General features: G+C 43.8%; 1 protein-coding gene and 1 long non-coding RNA gene across 8 annotated transcripts in view; one reads left to right on the top strand and one right to left on the bottom strand.

Moving 5' to 3' along the window:
- Window positions 1-7,566, top strand: part of dennd1a (DENN/MADD domain containing 1A) — a 173,962-nt gene extending 166,396 nt beyond the window's left edge. For all 7 annotated transcript variants that reach the window (XM_061747897.1, XM_061747892.1, XM_061747898.1 and 4 more), the window contains one exon: window positions 6,327-7,566. In XM_061747897.1, the coding sequence (XP_061603881.1) occupies window positions 6,327-7,187 (861 nt within the window). In that variant the 3' untranslated portion in view covers window positions 7,188-7,566. The remainder of the gene's footprint in view (window positions 1-6,326) is intronic.
- The window catches only part of LOC133465278 (uncharacterized), a 32,741-nt gene continuing 17,941 nt past the window's right edge, over window positions 3,356-18,155 (bottom strand). The window contains exons 5-7 of the long non-coding RNA XR_009784586.1: window positions 8,536-8,637; window positions 3,786-3,862; window positions 3,356-3,489 (exon numbers count right to left, since the gene is read on the bottom strand). This is a non-coding gene — a long non-coding RNA (uncharacterized LOC133465278). The remainder of the gene's footprint in view (window positions 3,490-3,785; window positions 3,863-8,535; window positions 8,638-18,155) is intronic.

The raw sequence follows: 18,155 nt of genomic DNA, 5'->3' as shown, positions 1-18,155 counted from the left end.
TACCTGCAACTCATGAAGCAGATTCTCTGGCACAAAGATTTGTTGGACACCACTTATTTATGAGAAACTGATGGGTGTATATCCTGTATATTAAAATCACACTTTCACCGGCATACCCAAACAGTAGTTTTCAGGTTTACTCGAAAATCCAACCACAGTGCATTTTGATAAAATGGAAATGTGCTAATTTAATAACCTGTTCCTTGTTATGTCCTCTAGGTATGTCTATGTATTTTTATATTTTATTTAAATGTTTTACCACAAACACAAACTACGTACAGACACAAATATCAAATCTCTCTATGTGCCAAAATTTTATGTAACAACGATTCGTCTTCATCCTAATGTAGTTAAGAATTTTCTCCCTCGCATGTGTGCATCTTTTCAAAATATTAGTCAACGTAAATGTCCATTCATCCATTTTCTGAACCGCTTATCCTCAAGCGGGTCGCGGGAGTGCTGGAGCCTATCCCAGCTAACTCTGGGGCAGGAGGCGTGGGGTACACCCTGGACTGGTTGCCAGTCAATCGCAGGGCACATAGAAACAAACAACCATTCGCGCTCACAGTCTGGAAAAAAGTCTGTTGTATTTATGGAACGATAACCTGCCTTCGTCTGCCTCAGATTGGGTACTGGCTACCACCAAGACAGGATTTGTACTTTTATTGGATAATGATTCGGTGAAGCACTTCACCAACACATACGTGTGTAAGCAATGCTGTGCGTCTGCGGATGTGGATTCACCATGCCGTCCCTGCTCATTTTTGTGCGTCTCAGACGCGGGACGCACATCAAACGAGATCCCTGATTGTGTGTAGTTAGCCACAATATCACGTCTGTTTATATGGCTAAACCTTTAGCCACACTTAGGCAGTCCTCGTCATTGGGAGGGAAGCCGATAAGCCTTAACGATGTGGGCCCAATTAAAACTACCTATATGTGCCCTGCGACTGGCTGGCGAGCAGTTCAGGGTGTACCCCACCTCTCGCCTGAAGATAGCTGGGATAGGCTCCAGCAGGCCTGCAACACCAGTGAGGATAAGCGGTACAGAAAATGGATGGATGGATGGATAGTCATCAATTAGGACAAGGGCTGAATTGTTTGGAAAAATACTCGAGTATCTAACATTGGATATAGCCAACAAATAACTCTTTCCTAAATGTTAGGATGAATTGGGATGAAGAACAAATCTTTATTTTCCTATTGAATTGTAAAACCTTCCATCACAGTAGAATATTGACTTGATTTAACTGCTGTGTAAAAATGACACTGACAGCAATTGCTACTGCTACAAGAGCATCATTGTGTAATGTGTGGGTATAGCGGTAATGTGGAGAGTGACATGAGTAACACTTTTCATCACCAAGATGTGCATATAAAAGTGGTTCAAATGGGAAACTATATTCAATGTTTGTTAATGTTCTGATTAATTGAAGTGTTGAGATGCTTCACTTATTTGATAATCATCAAGAAGGATCTTAAGGGGACTTTATATTGAATTTTATTAAATTCAAACTTTTTAGTTGAAGATAAACATGAACTTATTTAGTGCCAGAGACATATTAATGTTTTCCTTATTTTTTATTAATTTTTTTGTAATTGTATTTATTTATTATTGTAATAGAGGGTTTGGCGCAGCTCCACTATATGTATCAAAGGCTTGGAAAGGATTTTAGTTTGATAAATCGACAGTAGGTGGCAGCAGTGGCTTTGATCAGAGCGTTGTCAGCACGGTCAGAGGGAGACGACATCCGTTGAGGGCCCGTGGTGGGTTGTTGTTGGAGCGTGGTTGAGAGTGAGAGACTGTGATCAACAAGTTAGAGCAACAAAAAAGAACATGGATAAATAGACACAGCTTACTCTAAAAGAGAGTTCTGCTAATGCCAAAAAGGATGACGATGTCGGTCTTGCGGCGCCTAGACCTCACTGAGCTGCTGCACCCCTACACCCCTTTCCGGAGAGTCAGGTCAGCTGACCAGCTGCTCCTAGAAGTACCAAAGTCCAAGCTGAAGCATGGAGGCGATAGCATTTTCCATTGCTGGTCCTGAACTGTGGAATGACCTCCCAGTGGATATCAGACTACCCTCACTACCAGGTTTTTTGTTTGTTTACCTGTCCTGCTCGGCTGTTTGGCCATGCAGAAAGGAGGCGCACTATACCTTTTCTGCCGGAACAGTTTTTCTGTGCAACGGGAGTTTTATATACTGCCTCTGTGGTTATTTGTACAACCCCAATTCCAATGAAGTTGGGACGTTGTGTTAAACATAAATAAAAACAGAATACAATGATTTGCAAATCATGTTCAACGTATATTTAATTGAATACACTACAAAGACAAGATATTTAATGTCAGATTCAGAACGGGTCAGATTTTGTTTAAAGCCTGGAATAAATTGTTACTAAACAATCAGAATCATCGTTATTTGCCATGTACGTCAAAAGCACACAAGGAATTTGTCTTCGGTATTTGGAGCGGCTCTAGTACTACAACAGACAGTCAATTGACAGGGAATACTTTTGAGGCATAAAAACATAAAAACACAGTCACGGAGCAATAAAAGCTTACTGGTAATGCTGATGATTTATTTTTTATTTTTTTGACATTTGGGCAAAATGATGCCAATTCCTCTAGCAATTTAGAGCAGTTTGAAATGACTAATAGAACAATAGTCTGGTGCAGTGACCATTGTGTAAATGGCGCAGTGACTTCTCAAGCACATGAGTGGCCAGTATATGTCAACAACAGATATGCAAGTAGTGCAGAGTGCCGAGACTACTACAGTGAGTGCACGACTAATGTATAATTGGCCCGACAGAGATGTGACTGCAATCTCAAGACAAAATTGGCAGCATGTTAAAATGGAATTGTAAGTTAACTGTTTAAGAAGTTCATGGCAAGAGGGAAGAAGCTGTTGGAATGTCTGCTTGTTTTTGTTTGTATTGACCGATAGCACCTCCCTGAGGGAAGGAGCTGGAAGAAGTGGTAACCAGGATGTGTCTGACAGAACAAAGATTTTGCATGCTCATATCTTAGTTCTGGCAGCGTGTAAGACCTCAAGGGTGGGTAGGTGGAAACCGACAATCTTTTCAGCAGTTTTGATTGTCCATGGCAGTCGGACTTTGTCCTTTTTTGTGGCAGCACCAAACCAGACTGTGATGGACGAACGCAGGACTTATTCGATGACTGCTGTGTAGAGCTGTCTCAACAGCTCCTGTGGCAGGCCGTCTTTCCTCAGAAGCCGTAGGAAGTACATCCTCTGCTGGGCCTTTTTGAAGATGGAATTGATGTTGATCTCCCACTTCAGCTTTCTGAGAGACTGAAATTCCCAGGAACTTGAAGGTTTTGACGGTTGACACAGGGCAGTTGGACAGCGTAACGGGCAGCTGTGGTGAAGGATGCCTCCTGAAGTCCACGATCATCTCTACAGTCTTGAGCGTGTTCAGCTCCAGGTTGTGTCGGCCGCACCACAGCTCCAGCTGCTGCCCTTCCTGTCAATATGGAAACTCGTCACCGTCTTTGATGAGGCCGATGACACGTGGTGGTGAATATACATGTATATTAGCATCAACCTTTGGCGCCCTCTGATGACGTTTTGTTAATTAAATTCTAAATAGACTATGCACACCCTGTACAGATTGGTCCAGAAGTACTTTGGCAATGACACTTTTTTGTTCTTTTCTGATTTTGCTTTTAAACACCACCTCAATGAAATTGAAATCAAATAAAAACAAGCTCATAGGTAGACTTTCAGGTAAACCTTCATCGCTGGTGATCGCAGGATTACCATTTCAGCATCCCGGAAGAGTTTCCATTTTTCTCCCCATGTCTGCATAGGTTTTCTCCAGGTACTCCGATTTCCTTCTACATTCCAAAAACATGCATGGTAGGTTAATTGAAGACTCTAAATTGCCCGTAGGATGTGCATGTGAGTTTGTCTACGTGTGCCCATCAAATGGCTGGCAAACAGTTCAGGGTGTACCCCACCTCTCGCCTAGAGTCAGCTGGGATAGGCTCCAGCACACCTGCGACCCTAGTAAAGAAAAGTGGTAAGGAAAATGGATGGATGGATAGTTAGTTGGTTAGTTTTGTGAATGCTCAAGCATTCCACCGCGTTTTTTGACGGGCTTCTCCTTCGCCATTTTACATCCGATTCACTCCGTTCCAACTTCGACGTTCGAAAAATTCACGCGACGCGTGCTCTTACTCATCTGAGGCGCAACATTTTCGCATTACCCACAATTCCACATTTTACACCCAAATAATTCCCATTCATTCCCAATGACACTTTCAACAAAATACTTTCACATCATTCTCTTTCACTTTTAAAACATTCAGCTCATTCAGAACTTCTTGAAAACACGTCTGTATTCCCCACATTACACATTTTACACCCACATTTCACATTTTATTATGTTAAAACATCCACATTCTCCCCCATTCCACTCTATTCTGCCTTGTTCCCCCCTGCTTCCACATTTCTTCACCAATTCAAAGAGTCCACTTACTACATTTTCCACATTCCCACATTACCCACATTCTACACTGTGCAACACTAAAATACCCACATTTTAGCCACAATAAGACAAATTCTACATTTTTAGCAACAGTTTCCTTATTTCTCAACCGATTCCCACCGTTCCAACTTCTACTTGTTCAGCTCATTCAAGCGCATGATCTCAATCAGCATTGCAGCATTCACACGCAATTTCTCCAGGAATTACACCTTCTAGTTATGATTATATTGCAATTATTAGTCTATGTTTCATCTTAGGTACAGCAGCGGTTACAGGTGCAGTTGTTGTTAAAGTGCTTTATAAATCAAGTTATGTTGAATTGAGGGTATCACATCTGCCTCCCAGTTCAGAGGTCGTGGATTCGTATGCAGGCTCCGGCCTTCCCGTGTGGGGTTTGCATGTATTTCCAGTGCTTGCGTGGGTTTTTCTCCTGGTACTCAGGTTTCCTCCCACATTCCCAAAATAGTCCTTTGGTGTGAATATGAGTGTGATTGGTTGTTTGTCTGTTTGTTGATATGTACCCTGCCGCCTCTCGCCCGAAGTCAGCTGGGATATGCTCCAGCACACCCGCGAGCCTAATGAGGATAAGGTATAGAAAATGGATAGATGGATGTTGTGGGACTACATTAATTAGCAATGTGCTTATTTTTACTTAATCCAGAGACAGTTATGAAATTGGAAGTTACCACTTGTTTTACAAGTCCTGACCATTATTCTGCTTGTGGATGTTTAGGACCAATTTTGTTAAATGGGAAATGAGGAACCGGAAGTGGACAACGTAATTTTTCAATCAGACATGAACTTGGGAGGATTGATTGGGTCACTGAATGTTTATCCGACCAATCGGTTGACGATATGTGGGTCAAATTCACTCACCATATTCAGGTGTGTGTTTCGCTAAATGTGCCTTTTTGTTACGCAAGTCACAGTAAGTATAGTGGGTCTAATGGTACAAAACTGCTCCATGCCAAACACTTCAGAATCTATAAAAGTATCACAAGTCTCTTACAGACGCAAACAAGCATGAGTGGCAATCAGCGTGTGAGAGGGTCGCAAGCTTAACAACGTCAGTATGAAATCCTAATTTTCTCCAAAGTCTGATATTCCGTTAGCATCCGTGAATAAAAAAATTTGCTTATATATTTGTGTGGGATAATGGAGTCGGGGTTAATGATTTTGCCAGTTCAATCCCTATTTCTCTTTTACATACACAGTATTTTACTGAGAATGCTGTAGCTAAAAAAATGTAAAAACCACTTGTCCAGAGAATTTTCCACAAGCCTTCTTGTCTCAATTAGCTTCTTTCATATGACATAACCTCTTTTTCTGATAGGTATGTTTTGTGGCAAATGGAAAATTACGAAAGTAGTACCTGTTCACAAATAAGGTCGACAATCAAAAATTACAGATTTACATTTGCTGACTTTGTGTAGTGAGTAAAGTTTTGGAATAGTTGTTAATACCTTTTGAAACTTTACAATAACTAGCTATGAGTAAATTCCGCAAATTCGAATAAAACATTTCTCAGGTTTTAGGCACACTGAATACCTGGATCAATCTTGTTGATGCTAGTGCATGTGTTGATGAGTTTTACCTTGACTCTCGTTGTAAGCTTCTGCCTATGCTCGCATCATATGGTATTGCTGGTAAATTGCTCGAATGATTTCAGGCGTCCATGTATTGTGTTTTAAATGTATGCAATGTTTGTTTCATTTTGCTAACATGTATGCAGTGTTGTTTGTTGACTGGTGACAACCAAAACTAAAAACAACCAACCATATTCTAATACTGTGTCATTTTTGTGTTTGCAGCGGAAGGCTTTCTGTGAACACTCACAAATACCTCCAGGTTCAGGCCTTGAACCACAACACTCATCCAGCCCAGATAATATTACCATACCTCGTCCTCACGGAAGGAAGAGTGCTGAGCTTGCAACTCTGTTAGGACCACTTATTGGGCAGTCTCAATCTAAATCATCTAATGAGGAAAGCACAAAGGCAGGGGGTCAAGAATTTCGGAAAGCCCTGAGCAACGTTGCAGAGGATCACATAGATTTGATAAGCCTTCTGGACCCCCTTAACAAATCACCACGGATTAGTTCAACATCAACAAGGGATGAAAGGAATATGGATGTGTCTTCAACTTCTTACAAAACAACAACCCCCCCTAAACTTGACCCAATGAGCCAGCCTCCTTTTCAGCCATATCACATGTCACCTACTGTCTCTACTCAGTCTGTCTGGGATCCCCTTCGTCAAATGCAGTATTTGTCAGGAGCGAGAAGAACACCTTTCAGCGCAGTCCACGAACCACCAACTGCGTCTTATCTACACGATCCAACCCAGCCACGGCCTTTCCCTGCACTCTCAGAAGTCTATGAACAGCAGTTGCCTGCCAGTCCTACTCCTTTTCCCAGTTATTGTCTGGGTCACCCTTCCTCATATATCCCACTGCCTCAGTCATCAACCAGCAATCATGGACTTACAGGAATGACAGACTCAATGCTTGTCCCAAGTACTGCTCCCAACACACTCACGAGGCCACTTCAAATGGAAGAAGGCAACCAGAAAACTCAGGATCTTTTTGGTGACCTTCTAACGATGATTAAACCAACTCGACCTCTCCAAAAGAGTATGGATCCGCTTCAGAAGAGGTGGGAAACATTTGACTGAAATCTTTCCGGAGACTTGTTCCACTTTGACAGAGCCAAATGTTTTCATTATTGCATCAGAATCCTCTTTGGAAGAATTTGAAATAGCATTATGGTGTCTTAAGAATTAGTGCATTAGTTCCTTACACAAAACCTAAACTGTCATTAATTATATTGTTTATATGAAACATTACATGACAAATTAATAAAACACCACATACAGCAAAGGCATTTAAAAAAATGAAATCTTTCTTGGACTCATGGTCACCTCAAATTCATTAAAAACTTTAAAATTAGGTTTGAATTTGTTTTCTTTGGTTTCTGTCACCTTAAGTTGACAGTAGCATTTGGTGATTGTAAAGCAATTCATATCAGATCAATAAAGATTTCTCCACTCATAACACAGCTTCTTTGTCATTTTTAAAGAATGTCAGTTGAAGGAAATTAGTTTGTGAATGCATTTTGTCATATGGATGCCGGTTTAATTTCTTCAGTTTGTACAGATCCTATAAGGTGACATGGAAGAAGAAAAAATTAAGGTTAAAACAAAAAATAATAAATGTTGAAGAAAAATTTCTCTTGCAAGATTTCGCCCAGGCGCTATGGTGACCCTCCGGTAAGCACATCTGCCTCATTGTCCTGAGGACCCGGGTTCAAATCCAGCCTCCCCTGTATGGAGTTTGCATGTTCTCCCTATGCCCACGTGGGTCTTCTCCGGGTACTCCAGTTTCCTCCCACATCCCAAAAACATGAATGGCAGATTAATTAAAGACTCTAAATTGTCCGTAGACGTCAATGTGTGTGTGAATGATTGTTTGTCTATGTGTGCCCTGTGACTGGCTGGCAACCAGTTCAGGGTGCCCTGCCTCTCGCCCACAGTCAGCTGAGATAGGCTCCTGCATACCCACAAGCCTAGTGAGGATAAGCGGTGTACAAAATGGATGGATGGATGGAAGCTCTCGCTCAGGTCTGCTAACCCTTTTAAGAGCCATTTAGAATAGAAAGGACTCCAACACACAATCCATCCTCCCTTTTTTCAGTGATTATTTGAAAGGCTTCTGTCTTAGATATGAAATAATTTCATGAAATTGGAAAGAAAAAAAAATAAACCTCTGCTCCCTTGCTTAAAAGCAAAAATCTGTGTACACATGGCAATTATCAGATTCCCCCCCCCCCCGCCCCCCCCTTTTTAGTCATCATAAGCATGTATTTTAGAGCAAAGGGTTATTGTTTGCATAAATGTATTATTTAGTCAGATGGTGAAAGGGTTTTGTTTGAGAAAGCTTTTTGGTGAGAGACAGGACATGGGTGTAGCAAGAATACTTGGACATGTCAGTTTACATGCATGACAAATTGATTTTAATACTCACCATTGACCGGTCAGAGAGACTCTCTCCTGTAACATTTGTTGAAACAGTGGGAAGCGATGGCCTCGGGTAACTTTTTTTTTTCGAAGGCGAGCTTGATGGATCCTTGCATAACGACAAAACAAGGACACAAACAAAATTTCAGCACAGAAGGAAAGTAATAATCTCTACATTTCATGTAATATACATAGAATATGTATCTGGAAAACAATAAGTGAGCCCAAAATTATCTGACATTGAAAATATGCCATGCAGATGTCAATAGAATAATATTCCGTTCGTCATGCTTTTACATTTTACCCGTGAGTTGCACTTTGAAGTCAAAACAACAACAGTGTGTTACATTTTCCAGTTGTGCAGAAGCAAGCATGTTTGTAGCATTATCTGTGACAATAACAATAGTTGTCTGGGATTTTTAAACATAATTCCTCTACAACAAAGTGAAACAAAGTTTGTAGCAATGTGGTTTCCAACATGGCCCGAGTTAGCTTCCTTCACTTTTTCTTTGTCTCATCATAAAGTTGACGCACAACTTTTTCACTAAAATAAGAGCGGGACTGATGGATGTACCTTATCACTATTGTTATCATAAATATAGAAACCTTGATGGTTCGTTCTCATACATGCTGTATGCTGCTTTGTTGTTGTTTTTTGGTCCCCCCATTTGGAGCGGGACGAATCTCCTGTGCCGCTCCATGGTGCAAATATCACACAGCCGTAAGTATTCCGACCCTTTGCTGTGTAACTCATATATTTAACTCTGGTGCCTCCTTGAGATGTTTCTACACCTTCATTGGAGTACAGTTGTGTTTGATTATACTGATTGGATTTGATTAGAAAAGCCACACAGCTGTCTATATAAGACCTTACAGCTCACAGTGCATGTCAGAGCAAATAGGTCAAAGGAACTGCCTGAAGAACTCAGAGACAGAATTGTGGCAAGGCAGAGATCTGGTCAAGGTTACAAAAAAATGTCTGCTGCACTTAAGGTTCTTAAGAGCACAGTGGCCTCCACAATCCTTAAATGGAAGACGTTTGGGACGACCAGAACCCTTCCTAAAGCTGGCCGTCCGGCCAAACCGAGCAATCGGGGCAGAAGAGCCTTGGTGAGAGAGGTAAAGAAGAACCCATAGATACATTAATGAGGAAAAAATGAACTTTAATGATTTTAGCAAATGGCCGCAATATAACAGAGTGAAAATTTTAAGAGGGTCTGAATACTTTCCGTACCCACTGTACAATATCTACGTTTGTTAGCCAGTCTTTCTTACTAGGTGATGACAAAATGACAATATTACAGATAAAGTTTTACTTTTCATAATCTTAGGGTTTATTTAAATATTAGGTTTGTATTCATATCAAAAGTTTTCCCATCTGAAATAATTTAGTTTGGAAGGAAAACAAGCATTAGGATATATGTATGTATATGTATAATGTATACGGTATATGTGTGTATGTGCATTTATTTTTGTAAATGATTACGATTAGAAACGAGTAGTATGCTGTGGTAAAATGACAGATAAGAAGGTATTAAAAATGGATAATTCCCAAGCCTTCACTGTACTCTCCTTTAACTTCTGTCTTGGACTAGCTTCCAGTGCAGTCTTCCCCAGCCGGGTTCTTCTGGTGTGAGGATAAACAAACAGTCCACTATGTGTCCAAACAATTCAAGCCTCTGTTTGAACAGTTTTCTTTGGTCTAATCTAATTGACTTTCCTGTCTTTCAGCCAAGAGAGCAACCTCTCCTCTCTTTTGCTCATGTTGAGCTACCGTAAAAGCATTTTTGTTCCCAAACCCATTTTTACAATAACTTGAAAAATAGCTGAACATACTATTATCCTTGAATTCTGCTTTCAAAATTAGTTATCTATCAATTTGTTGTGTATGTACAGGTAATATGATGAGCCAATTGAACTATTATTCCAGTCATAAGGGGCATCTGAGAAAAATCGTAACTACAATGTGGACCGTGACAAAAAATAATTCAACACCCCTGTATGTAAATATCCATCCATCCATCCATTTTCTGAGCCGCTTCTCCTCACTAGGGTCGCAGGCGTGCTGGAGCCTATCCCAGCTATCATCGGGCAGGAGGCGGGGTACACCCTGAACTGGTTGCCAGCCAATCGCAGGGCACATACAAACAAACAACCATTCGCACTCACATTCACACCTACGGGCAATTTAAAGTTGTCAATTAACCTACCATGCATGTTTTTGGGATGTGGGAGGAAACCAGAGTTCCCGGAGAAAACCCACGAAGGCACGGGGAGAACATGCAAACTCCACACAGGCGGGGCCGGGGATTGTCCTTGGAGGGGGTGCTGGAGAGCGCTCCCGCTGGGGACTCTATGGACTCTGTCCATAACGAACACCATGTTCAAGCATAAGGGTGTCCACACGTGCACTTGGCACCAGGACACCCTAGGTCGCAGTTCGATGATCGACTTTGTGGTCGTGTCATCGGACTTGCAGCCTCATGTCTTGGACACTCGGGTAAAGAGAGGGGCGGAGCTGTCAACTGATCACCACCAGGTGGTGAGTTGGCTCCGATGGTGGGGGAAGATGCCGTTCCGACGTGGCAGGCCCAAACGTATTGTGAGGGTCTTCTGGGAACGTCTGGCGGAATCCCCTGTCAGAAGCAGTTTCAACTCCCACCTCCGACAGAACTTTGCTCATGTTCCGGGGGAGGTGGGGGACATCGAGTCCGAGTGGACCATGTTCCGCGCCTCCATTGCTGAGGCAGCCGACCGGAGCTGTGGCCGTAAGGTGGTTGGTGCCTGTCGTGGCGGCAATCCCCAAACCCGTTGGTGGACACCAACGTTGAGGGATGCCGTCAAGTTGAAGAAGGAGTCCTATCGGGCCTTTTTGGCCTGTGGGACTCCTGAGGCAGCTGATGGGTACCGGCTGGCCAAGCGGAATGCAGCTTTGGTGGTCACTGAAGCAAAAACTCGGGCATGTGTGGAGTTCGGTGAGGCCATGGAGAAAGACTTCCGGACGGCTTCGAGGAAATTCTGGTCCACCATCCGGCGTCTCAGGAGGGGGAAGCAGTGCACCACCAACACTGTCAACGCTGCTGACCTCGACTCGGGACATTGTGAGCCGGTGGGGAGAATACTTCGAAGATCTCCTCAATTCCACCGACACGCCTTCCCATGAGGGAGCAGAGTCTGGGTTCTCTGAGGCGAGCTCTCCTATCTCTGGGGTTGAGGTCACCGAGGTGGTTAAAATGCTCCTCGGTGGCAAGGCCCCGGGGGTGGATGAGATTCGCCCGGAGTTCCTCAAGGCTCTGGATGTTGTAGGGCTGTCCTGGTTGACACGCCTCTGCAACATCCCATGTACATCAGGGACAGTGCTTCTGGATTGGCAGACTGGGATGGTGGTCCCCCTTTTTAAGAAGGGGGTCCGGAGGGTGTGTTCCAACTACAGGTTAGCATGGTTCACTGGACAGTTGGGGGAGTAGATAAATGAATGAGTCTGTGTCCGTTTTCCCACCTGCACGGGTGTAGGTTTTGTCAATGGCAGAAGCCTCCCTGGTAAGGTCTATTGAGGGGTGCTGGAGAGGAGGGTCCGTCGGGAAGTTGAATCTCAGATCCAGGAGGAGCAGTGTGGTTTTCGACCTGACTCTACACCCTTGGCAGGGTCCTTGAGGGTGCATGGGAGTTCACCCAACCAGTCTACATGTGTTTTGTGGACTTGGAGAAGGCGTTCGCCCATGTCCCTCGGGGGGGTCCTGTGGGGGGTGCTTCAGGAGTATGGGGTACCGAACCCCCTGATATGGGCTGTTCAGTCCCTGTACGACCGGAGTCAGAGTTTGGTCCGCATATCCGGCAGTAATTCGGACTCGTTTCCGGTGAGGGTAGAGAGGGAGCTAAGCCGAAACGCGAAGCTCTCGATTTGCCGGTCGATCTACGTTCCTACCCTCACCTATGGTCACGAGCTGTGGGTCGTGACCGAAAGAACAAGATCCCGGATACAGGCGGCCGAAATGAGTTTCCTCCGCAGGGTGTCCGGGCTCTCCCTTAGAGATAGGGTGAGAAGCTCGGTCATCCGGGAGGATCACAAGAGTAGAGCCGCTGCTCATTCACATCGAGAGGAGCCAGATGAGGTGGCTGGGGCATCTGATTCCGATGCCTCCCGGATGCCTACCTGGTGAGGTGTTCCGGGCACGTCCCACCGGGAGGAGACCAGGGGGCGACCCAGGACACGCTGGAGAGACTACATCCTTCGGCTGGCCTGGGAACGCCTCGGGATCCCCCCGGAAGAGATGGATGAAGTGGCTGGGGAGAGGGAAGTCTGGGCGTCCATGCTAAAGCTACTGCCCCAGCGACCCGACCTCGGATAAGCGGTAGAAAATGGATGGATGGATGATGGAATGGGTATGAGGGAATTTTTTTAAATACTTGTTTAAACGGCTTTTATAATGCATGTTGACGTCAGAAGGAATATGTAGATGCAATATTTGTAACAATGGAAAGCCAATTTCAGAAACACAAAATCTAATCACCATAATGTCTTGCTTTCCATGAGAGAGCAGACATACTGACTTGCAGGGGTGTCAAACTCATTTTAGTTCGCGGGCCACAGCCAACTCAGTTTGAGCTCAAGTTGACCAGCATATCCGTGGCTTTATAAGACTATAAATAACGTCAATACAACTTTTTTTTTTACCAATTTTTTTAGGTGCACATAATTACAACTACATTTGGGAAAATATTCACATTTATTTATAATTTTGTTGCTAATCTTGTTTGAAATCAAATGAGCAATCTCAAATGTCATAAAAATGTGTGCAATTTCAACATGATGAATCAGTTTTCATTTACAGTTGCCATTTAGAGATTACAGTAGATCTATAAACTGTGTGTACCTTTTATAAAACAACCTATTTAGAAATCTTTTTAAATGTACATACATTTCCACATCCATCTGGAAATCTTGAAAGGCTCAACTGACTCATCACACCATACAAACTGACGTGGGAACTTTTTTGAATGAAAGTGCAGTTATCCTCCTGCCTTGTAAAGGTTTACAGGCAGATTGACAGAGTGAAACAAAAAAAGGAAAATAAAATAAATTTATTTGCTATGTATATTAAGGGCACATATCCACAGTAAGTTCAAAATAGAAACTCAAATTTGCTACTTATTGTCACTCAGTAGCTTGCCATAAAAAGCTGAAAACACAAACCATGAATTTATATGAGCTTAGTCTACACAATCAATTAGCAACCCCCTCTCCAACTATTAGCATGCATCAAATTATCTTGTAGTTTACAGTCCATCTCACTAAAGGAGTGACTTCCAGCTTTTCCTTGTCAGGCACTCGCATGATTTGTTTGTCTGACATAACCTAACCATGTTTATTTGGGCTTTAAGAAACCCATGTCCCAATTAACTTCACAAACTAATTTTTAACAGCACATGTGCACATTTGCACATGAAATTACTGAACAAACAATATATGATATGATACATATATTGGTATTGATTCACACAAAGTCTCACTCTCTTACTGCATATTGATTGTGATATCCAGCCACATATCTCGTAAATGGTGGGTGTCGTTTTTTCAATCTGGCCCAACTGTACGCTTATGTACATCAGGACATGTCACCATCCCCCTTCTGAAAAAGCACACCACACATAGTGGTCGATTTTTCAGAAACATCAAAATTAAACCGTTTAGAATTATCAGGTCTGCGTAAGTCCGCTGCCGAGGCAAGTGATTGTTTTAACACAATGGAAGCACTCTCCGCCTCGGTAGTCCAATCCAAAATGGCCGACAAGTTGCACATGGCGTGAACAGCAATCATAGCCCTCAAGGGGGCAGTCAACTCCCCATAGTCAGCTCCGTAATTTCGGCTGTAGCCAGTCAAACCTAAAAAGGACAGCATGTCCTTCACAGTGTGCAGTTTTGGATGGGATAAAATTTACTCCCGGTGAGCTGGAGAAACAGCTGTACCTACCCGTGAGACCACTCGGCCCAGAAAAATCATTGTGGGACGACAACATTGAATATTGTCCCTGGACACCTTAAACCCACAGCCGAGAAGGCGTCGCAACAAGTATGTAGCTTTCAAACAGTCCACATCTGTGGGTGCTGCCAGGAACAAACTATCTACATACTGGATGAGGACGACACCCTCTGGCAGGGCAAGAGATGACAGCAATGCTTTAAGTTCTTTATTAAAAATACCAGGGGACAGGAGAAAGCCTTGAGGTAAACGTGTGTAACGAAGCTATTCCCCAGTAAATCAGTAAGTAAATGTAAAAATGTCACAAAGTTCCACAGCCAATGGCAAGCAAAAGAAAGTGTTCGCTAAATCAATAACAGTAAAAAAAATTATGGGTGTGATCAATTGCGCTTAAAGCAGTAAAAGGATTTGGGACCGGAATAGTAGGTGTTGTAACAATTTAATTAATGTCTGAGATCGTGTGCCATGCAATACTTCCCCTCCACCTTTTCCACAGGCAAAATCGGAGTATTCCAGGAGGACGACGAGGGCTCCGAGACCCCCAACTATTTCAAACCCGCGATGGTGTCCTGGATGGCGTCCGGACCGCGTCGATACCGATTCTGCCAGATGGGATTTGGGGAGGAGAAGAAAAGGTAATGGGAGGCACAGTGGAGCAGAAGCAAACATCTGTTGGGCCCTGAGTCCACAGTGCCTCAGGGAACTGCGCAAGAAGTCTTTCGGCGTCGGGTTATCCATCCGCTCCCTAACGTAACCTAATGAAATTTGGTGATTTTCTAAAATGGAATAATTTGTAACATGTGCTGAAATACGATATGCTAACATGGCGGATGAGAATTTGACATAAGAAATGGCGGTTTGGACCCAATCAGTGGCTTTTACGCACTCGGAAATTTGGGGACCCAAATCTTTAGCCTGGTGATGAGCTCCTATTGCCAATGTGATGTGTTGTACCGGCGTGTCCCCCTGCTCCTGCGTAAGACAAATGTGAGGCAATGCCAGTTGAAGTGACATACAAATAGTCAGAAAATAATGATCACGTGACCTTCAATTTGAGCTGAAAAGTGGTCTTGACAGACTAGGTCATGAGACCTATCATAATACAATGTGCAAAGCAAGGAGTAAATTGGCGGAGTGTAAGGGTGCAGGCTACTAAGCCATGGAGACAAAAGTTGATAAAGGGTGTGCACACCACGGTAGGAGGGAGACTCAGGGTTCAGGGCTTCCCAATAGATGTCAGCATATTGATCTTGATCTGCCGTGGGGGCAGTGAAAAGCATAACGTGGTGCCCCTGATACATAATCACAGTCAATTTCAGTCCCATCCAGGAAGATCACTTGGAGCCCCTCTGGCCCACAAAAGATGCTGGCTCCACACTTAATTAGCATGGTTCACTGGACAGTTGGGGGAGTAGATAAATGAATGAGTCTGTGTCCGTTTTCCCACCTGCACGGGTGTAGGTTTTGTCAATGGCAGAAGCCGACCAGGGTGACCCTCCTGTCGCTCACTGGAACACGAGGAGGCAATTCGCTGAGCATAGAATAGCGAGCGCCATTGTCTCCCATCATGGAGAGATGATGTCCATCAACAGACACCAAAATGCAGGGGTCTGCCAAATCCTGCACATTGAGGCTTCCAGGCACCCCTATTGGCGAGCGGGGTACTGGCAGGTGCCAGGTAGGCATTTGGTGGCTGGTGCAGGCTGCGGAGTTGGCCAGGTTGGCGGGTGAATGCGTTCTGCCGAAGCAAGCTGAGGCAATGTGGCGAGGATTTATCCATCTCAAAGTTACAGGAGCACACCCTGGCCATGGTGGGCAGGGGCAGTCCCTCGGCCAGTGACCTCACATCCCGCAGTTATAACACAACCCATCCAACACCCCCGGCCTCACTCCACTCCTACCTCTCGCTCCTTGTCCACGCCCTCGCTGATTGGTCTGTCATGGTAATACTGCGCCTCACCTTGTTCACCGCCCCTTGTTTCTCCTTATTTCGTGCACGGCAACTCCGATCTCACCAAAAAGTTCACCATCCAAGGGAAGATTATCGCGACAGGCTGTCATACAGGCGATCCCCTCCAGTGTTTGCAGCTCCTGGTAGGTGAGTTTAGTTCCCACAATTGCTCTAAAGTCTCCCAGAGCAAGTGGTATTCCTTCCGTAAGGTCTGTAAATCGTTGCATAAAAATTACACCTCCCCCAGTAGTGGGAGATAGTTTCTCACTTAAACATAAATGGTCAGAAATAGAAAATGGAGTGTAGATTAGTTGGCATGAATCAGCAGAACTCACCATCAAAGGCCCCTGGAACTTCTTGTTTCTGCTCTTATTCTTAGCCTTACCAGACCCCCTCTCCTCCTCGGAGCAGTCCTCTTCCTCTTTCTCGCCATCTGTTGCCTGTTTTCGCTGCTCATTGCTGCTTTCTAGGCCCGTCACTTCCATATTTGCCATATTTGGCCCCTCATCGTTACCATCCTGGCAAGATGCCTCCTCTAATAACTGATAAGCTTCCCCGAAACCCTCCTGACTTCAATCGCTGTGCGCTCGCTCCTTATCTAATTCTTTTCTCACCAAATTACATGCTGCAGTTGACCCCTTTGGCAGGCTGCGTGTTCTTCTTTCGTCTCAGAAAGCCACTAAGTTGTGTAGTCAATCCTGTGTAGTCAATTCAGTCGTGTTCCCAAGGCCACCCGGCCCCGACCCTGAGTAAGCAGCCACACTGGAGGACACATGATTAGGGCCCAGAGCGGGCCCACTAACCACAGGTTGATCACACACAATATAAAACGCTACGGACCCTATGATTATCTCTGCGACCGGTACCTGAACCCCTTGAACATAGGGGTTACGCCAGCCTCATAAGACGTTTTTCGCCTTCGGCTCGTTCTCTTTTTGAACTTTTTTTTGTAGTTTAGTGGCGGCCGCCAGCTGATAAAATCTAGTCTGATAGTTTGCCATTTTATCAGCGCGAGCTTGTAAACCTCGATTTTTAAATGCAATTTTGTTCTTTTTAAATTTTTTCCGCAATTCTTGCTCTCGTGCCTCAAAAGCATCACAAATTCGGACCAAAACCTGTAATATATTAATTCTCACATCATTTTTAGGAAAGAAGCCAGTGTCCTGCCATTTTTCCAACATCCTTTCTTCTTTTGAATGGCCTTTGACTTTTTTTTTTCTCATCTCCGGAGATATTTTCCTCAAAATACGGCCACATTACTTTGATTTGTTCTCCCACCATAATTTTATCATCCCCCACTTTCTCAAAACTAACCCTCATCTTTTCGCCTTTCCACACAAACTCAATTGTAACAATATCATGACCAATCAACAATACATTTATATTATTATTTTATTTATCCTGCGGTTTGTTCTCGCCGATTAAATTTTTTTATTTTTTTTTTATTTTTTAAAGACTATTTTTGTACTTCTGGTTGATCCGGCGGTTTATTGTCGCCACCCCGATACCGCGGTACGAAGTATTGTCCAGTGTCAGAGAAGCCCAGAATCGACCCATACGTACTAAGTATACATGTGGGGTTGTCCCTACCACTCTCCACGGAGGCACAGAACTGATATCACCGCCGTAATACCGCGGCGCAATGTATTGTCCAGCATCAGAGGAGCCCAGAATTGATCCACATGTACTAAGTAT

Source organism: Phyllopteryx taeniolatus, chromosome 15 (assembly GCF_024500385.1).
Source record: "Phyllopteryx taeniolatus isolate TA_2022b chromosome 15, UOR_Ptae_1.2, whole genome shotgun sequence".
NCBI classification, from domain to species: domain Eukaryota; kingdom Metazoa; phylum Chordata; class Actinopteri; order Syngnathiformes; family Syngnathidae; genus Phyllopteryx; species Phyllopteryx taeniolatus.
Note: the sequence above shows the minus strand (reverse complement) of the source record. Positions and strands in the feature narration are given on the sequence as shown.